The following is a 6000-nucleotide window of genomic DNA, read 5'->3' as shown; positions in this document are numbered from 1 at the left end:
GCGGGCGGGCGGGCGGACGGACGGGGACCGGCGGCAGCCCGGAGCGCGGTGCCGGGGCTCGCCGCTCCGCCGGGTGGATGCCCAGCGCTGCCCCGCCGGCCGCCACCGCCGCGCCGCCGTCGCGGGACGCAGACAGCGGGAGACAGGAGCCGGCGGCGGCCCCGCAGCGCGGCGCCCGCCCGCTCGGCAGCACCATGAAGGCGGCGGAGGAAGGTAACGGGCAGCGGGAGGGGGGTGCGGGCGGGAGGGTGGCGGTGTCCCCCGGTGTTTCCCCGCGGCGGCCCGGAGGTTTGCCGGCGGCCGCTTGCCAATAGGTGTCTCCTTCGCCTCTCGCACGGCGCCGCCTCGGCCGCGCAGCCGCTCCCGGGCGCCTCCCGCCGGCCCCGGTACGGTCCCGGTCCCGGTCCCGGTTCCCGTCCTGGCCGGGCAGCGGGAAGGCTGCACCCCGCCTGGCCGCTGCTGCGGGGCTGCGGGGGCTCCCCGGGTCCCTTCGGGAGCCAACGCCGCGGACTCGTCCCTCGGCTCAGGGTCTGCCCCCCCCCTCCCCCCCCCAGGCGCAGGCCTGACTTTTTTGGGGAGGGGGCGGAATGTGCCCTGTAATTGCAAGCAGCCCTCACAAATTCTCTCGGGACAGTTTGGAAGCCGCCTAAAGAGAGGGTCTGGGGGCAGTGCCAGGCGCTGTGTTAGTCGTGAGCCGTCCCCTGGCGCACCAAAACAATCCCGCACGCCGGGGCAGGCTGCGGGGGGCTCCGCCGCCGCCCCCTCCGGCCCCGTGTCGCCCCAGCGCCGTGTCGCGACTCCCTGTAACGCCCTGTAGTGACCCTGCTCCACAAAGCGCGCTGAAAGCACGCCGACAAAGTTTCTGGAGAGAAAGATCGCGGGCATGGGGCTTGGGAAGCGCCTTGTCGGGAGCTGCTCGATTGCTCTGAACGTGCCAGTGCCAGGGGCAGCGTTTTGCCGGCGCGGGGACTGACTGCAGCCTCCTCTGTGCCAGTCGGGACATTTTTCTCTCCCCGGAGCATCGTTACCCAGCACCGCTCTGACGACTGGCTGCGTTTTCGCACGTCGCTGCTTCTAGCCAGAGCCTTTCGGTACCAGAGCGGGATGCCGGGGGGGACCCTGCGGGGTGATGCTGGGCATCGCCCCCGTGCCGGGGCAGGTGTGGGACGGCTCCCGGCTACGGGCCTGCTGGCAGCCCCCCGCCCTGCCGCCCCGGGCTGCCAGGCTCTCCGCTCAGCTTCCTATTTGCCTCCGCTTTGCTGCTGCTTCGGCTGAAATGGCCTGCCGGCCCCAGGCGGGGCATAGCAAGCCCACACGTCTTAGAAAGTTGTGAAGAAGTTGAGGATGGGTTGCGTCCAAGTCCGCGGTGTTTATTCCGCAAATCCGCCGTGGGACAGCGCGGCTCCCCTTCCTGGTCTTGTCCCAGGAAAGCTGGACAGTCGCTCAGGACCCTCTTTTCTTTATTTCTTTCTTTCTCTTCTTTCTTTCTCTTCTTTCTTTCTCTTCTCTTTCTCTCTCTCTCTTTCTCTCTTTCAACACCGATTTCTCACTGCCGTGGTTCCTTTCAGTTGACAGGATCCTGCCAATGCAAAGGCAACGAGAGCGGCTGCAACCACGGCTCCACTTTTGAGGCATGCGAGCGCATTTTTAGATGGAAGATAATTACTGCTTCATTAAATCGAGTTGGCTTTCGTTCCTCTCACTCTTTCGGACCCCCGAGGGCTGTACAGCGTTTGCAGCGCTCTGGACTTTAAGGGCAGGGAAGGCACCAACTTGTAAAAATTACACCCAGAGACTAAATGTGTAATGGAGTCTCTTGTCAAAAAGAGATCCCCTCTCTTTATTTCTGTGGCATTTATGATCCCGGTGTTAAAATGTCACCGACACTCTTCGATAATCCTCTCCTATGTTGATGAGAGATTTTGTAAGGGACTGGGAGAATGAGGCCGTCTAAAAGGTGTGACCCAATCCAGGAAATGGGGAGTGGGGGGGGGGGGGAACGACCCGAAAAGTCAGGATTGCTGCCTGCAAATTAAGGTGTTCCTTGATTGCCAAACGACGACAGAAAATAGGTTATTTCACGTTTAGCCTGGGAAGAAACTCTCACAGTGTCTCGGTGGAAGGACAGGGCGCAGCTCGTGCCCCACTCTTTTCTTTGGTTCCTACAGAGGTGCGGAGTTCAGAAAATATCTGGGGGTTAATGTCACATACGATTTAAAATCTTTTTCAGGGTGCGTGACTGCAGCTGGAGCAGCTAGTCTGCTGGGGTCACTTGTTGGACCTGCAGTGCGATCGGTGGAGTTGGCACAATTTAGGTTCACTACGGGGCGATGCTGCATTTGGCGGTCCGTCGGTCGGTTTGTAAAGCTCGACGGGGCGCTTGCCCTGCCCCGGGGCATATCGGCTCTCCCCTCTCTCGTTTCTCTCTCGCCTTTTCAATGCTTTAAACCAGCGCATTAACTGGCGCTACGCTTATTCTATCCCCACGTACGGCATCATTTCGGCTCTACCTTTCTCTACGTCTTTACTTTTTCTCCAAGGGAAGGGTGCCAATGGAAATATTTTATTGACGGCGCTAGTATTTATGGAGTTGGCCAATCAGACCGCCTGGACGGTAGTTTCGGACAGTTTACCCTTCTTGCAGGTACCAGATGTGGAAGAAGCAGGGGAGTGGGAGCAACGGGAGCAATCTGGGAGCTGCTCCTCGCCTCCCTCCCGAGGAGTACTGGAAGGCGACAGGGGCCCCGTGGGAAGCTGCTCCCCTCGGGAGGGGAGGGGATGAACCCCGTGAAATCGGGGGGCACCGCCGCGGAGGCTGGGTGTGCGGAAGAGGCAGCTGACCTGCTTGTAGGCCCTCGGTCGAGAGACCGGAGGGGTTGCTGTCCGCGCCGTCGGGCCACGCTGCGGTGCGGCCGTGAGCGGGTACAGGGGGACGCTCGTCCCCGTCCTGCACCGGCATCCCAAAGCGAGGGTGGTCCCGACAGGCCGGCAGCTCCAGGCGAGGCGTTCCGCTGCTGCCAGGGCCTTTTGCACACTCGTGTGACTCAGCCCCGGCCCTTCGGGGAAGCGGCTGCGAGCGGGGGACCGACGGCAGCCCCACGGCTTTTTGGCACCCGGGCCAGACCCCTTCCTCCGCAGGGCAAAGCCCTGTCCCGGGACAGGGCCGCCCGCTGGCAGGGTGCCGGGGCCCAAGAGCCCTGAAGTCCTGGGGCTGCTGCGGGGGCTTCCGACGTGCGCCGGCTGCTGGCGAGCCTCCGCAGGCACGTCGAGACTGCGGCGCGGCTGTGCGGGGAGGGGAAAAAGCGTGATGGACTCTGATGGAAAAAAAACTGTGTTTTCCTGGCACTTTGCAGTGGAGATTTCAGGCATAAGCCTGGAAAATGGTATTCCCTCGGTTTAGAAGGGAATACCATTTCCATAACTGCTTTAAAAAGCTATTCCTTTTGCAATCTGGCCTTGAATCCTGAGAGCTCAACAGGCACAGTGAGCCCTAGCTGCTGGGCCGGAGAGGTCATTTGCGTGTTGAAGACTTTGAAATCGCTTTGTATGATCCCACAGAAGTGTATTTCTAATCCGAGATGGGTGCTAATTCTTTTTCTCTAACCGATTTTAAACCCATGTAAGCAGCAAAACTCCGCAGGCCGGGGAAGCACCGTGCCACTCGCTTCGTGCCCCGGCCGAGCCACACCAACACAGCTTGGGCCGGGGGACTTCTCCCAGCCCGGCGCACGGAGGCAACTGGTAGGTTACGAGCCCTGCTTTAATGCGCTTTTTATAGCAGTTGGCACTAGTGGGTGCTGCAACTAAGTAAAATAAATTAAAAAAAAAATAAAAAAAAAAAAAAAAAAAAAGCAGGAGCTCGGAGCCTCCTGGCTCGTACCTGCCAAGTGGGGACCCTCGGAGCAAGACCGGCGGCTCGGCAGCGCTCAGCGCCCGGCGCGGCTCCCCCCTGGACCAGGCGAGGGGAGGCGCGGCCCCGAGGGCAGAAACCTCCCCGGCAGCGCCGTGCCGCCCCGAGGGATCCCGGCACCTGCGGCAATTACGATTTCCACCGTGCGGGAGCAGGTGAAAGCCCGCTGACCCGTTTTTCCCGGTCCTCCCCAGCCCGCACTCCCCTCCCGGTGCGGGCGACCCCGGGGGGGCTCCCCGCGGTGTGCGGGCTGCGCTGTGCGAGCCGGAGCGGCGGGAGGGGGTGCGGGGGAGGGCAGGGCAAGGCGGTTGTTTGCATCGACCCGGAAACATCAACAAAGCGACGGAGGGCGGATCAGAGGCGGCGGCGGCGATAGCGAGATAGGCCGGCCGTCGGGGCCGGGGTCACATTACCGTGCCGGCCGCCTCCTGCGCCTGTCGGGGCCTCGCTCCGGAGCCCCGCCGCCGAGGGGAGCTCGCCCCGGTCTCGCTGTGCCGGCAGCAGCAGGTGTCGGGCGCGACGGGGCGGGCCCGACGGGGCGGGCCGGGGGCTGCGCCGCCGCCTGGGCGCCGGAGCGAGGCGGGCGGGGGTCGCTGCGGGCGGCGGGAGCCATGACCGGCGTGGAGGCCGAGCAGGAGTTTGATTTCGATTTCCTCTTTGAGTTCAAGCACAGCGATGAGGGCGGCGGTGGAGGTGGGTCGCAGCCGGGGAGGCAACTCCGGGGTCCCGGGGGAGGGATGCTGCTGGAGGGGATGGGGGACATGGACCTCCGGGGGGGGTCCTTCCTGAGCGGGAGGCAGGGGCGGGGGCGATATTTTGGTTCGTGCGCAGCTGCGGGGCAGCGAGCTGGGGGCACCGGCAGCCAACAGTGAAATCCTGCCCGGAGCTTCTTTCCTTTTCGGTGCCCTTGTGTCTGTACCGTGACACGTCTCGGAGGGGAAGCCGCGCGGCAGGCAGCCGGTGTGCGATTTGTTAAACTCTGGAGCTGTTCAGAAAGTCGGAGTTTTGCCTTGCGTGCGCAGCCGGGAGGTTGCGACCGAGACGTCCCCGCAGGCTGCCAGGGGCTGGCCGGCAGCGAGCCCAACGCCGCTTCTCCGCCGCCCTCCGCAGCCCCGGGGCCGGCAGCGGCAGCTCGGGTCCGGTCTCGCCCCGTGGCAGCGACGGGGCCGGGGGAAAAGCCTCTGCTGCCCTTCCTCTCGCCCCCCTCCCGTGAGCTGGAGCGAGCTCGGCTCAGAGTTTCGGTCCTCCAAGCATTCAGGCTTGAAGGTCATCCGCAAGCAAAAATAACGGTCCCGGATTTGTCGCGGGTCACGGTTTGCAAGCCCGGTGTCTCCGCGTGGCTGTTTTATGACTTTGAGCAATACAGGAGGTGGAAACAGGGTAAATGCATCGGGAGTTGACACACACCGGGAAAGTTGTTGCTTCCCGATACCAAGCGGGCTGTCTCAGCCTCAGCGATAGCAGGTCACCATAAAAATAAAAGTAGGTGATTTAAAGCTGTTCCAGTTTCTTTTTCCACTTTTTTTTTTTTTTTCCAGTGCTTTTCCCTTTAAATCGAAGGAGGTTCCCAAATCCTTCCCTGCATATCACAGCCTGTCAGGACATAGCTGTGCATGGTGCACCCCTTCCTAATGCCCTGCTCTCCAGCACGTTCTCAGTGTCCAGATGGCTGTAAGGAGATTCTCAGTTTTTAGAAAATTAGCTTTTAAGAGTGTCACACCAAGCTTTATAGACGTAATTTCCTATGAATTAGGCACCTGGAAAGTGGAGGGGCTTAAACAAGTAAAGTGTCGAAGTCGTAGTGAGAAGAGTAACTCCATTAGGCAGTGCTGAAAGCATGAACTTCATTGTAAGCCTAGGTGTGGCTCCATGTCTGGAAGTGTAAAACAGCCTTTGCCTTCTCCGAAGCCCCTTTGAGCTGCAGGTGTTAAGCAGTCCTATTTAAAGAGCATAAATAAAAAATGATGGTTCTCAGTGCTTTGTAGGATCAACTTGTTAATGATGGAAAAGGATAAAGCCTATGTCCTGTGAAACTAACCAGAGAAAAAAAAAAAATCTTATTTTTTTATGCTGTTGTGAAGTGAAATGTA

General features: G+C 60.9%; 1 protein-coding gene across 8 annotated transcripts in view; it reads left to right on the top strand.

Annotated features, from left to right (window-relative positions):
- The first annotated feature begins 6 nt into the window (after positions 1-6).
- Positions 7-6000, top strand: part of NFATC1 (nuclear factor of activated T cells 1) — a 120183-nt gene continuing 114189 nt past the window's right edge. For 7 of the 8 annotated variants that reach the window (XM_035317264.1, XM_035317262.1, XM_035317258.1 and 4 more), the window contains exon 1: positions 7-213. In XM_035317264.1, coding sequence (XP_035173155.1) covers positions 78-213 — 136 coding nt within the window. In that variant the 5' untranslated portion in view covers positions 7-77. Of the gene's footprint in view, positions 214-4272; positions 4604-6000 lie in introns of those variants that run through there. The other variant, XM_035317261.1, reaches the window with a different exon arrangement.

The sequence above is a fragment of the Oxyura jamaicensis genome, chromosome 2 (assembly GCF_011077185.1).
Source record: "Oxyura jamaicensis isolate SHBP4307 breed ruddy duck chromosome 2, BPBGC_Ojam_1.0, whole genome shotgun sequence".
NCBI classification, from domain to species: Eukaryota; Metazoa; Chordata; class Aves; order Anseriformes; family Anatidae; genus Oxyura; species Oxyura jamaicensis.
The sequence above is the reverse complement of the archived record's forward strand: the minus strand, read 5'-3'. Positions and strand labels throughout refer to the sequence as shown.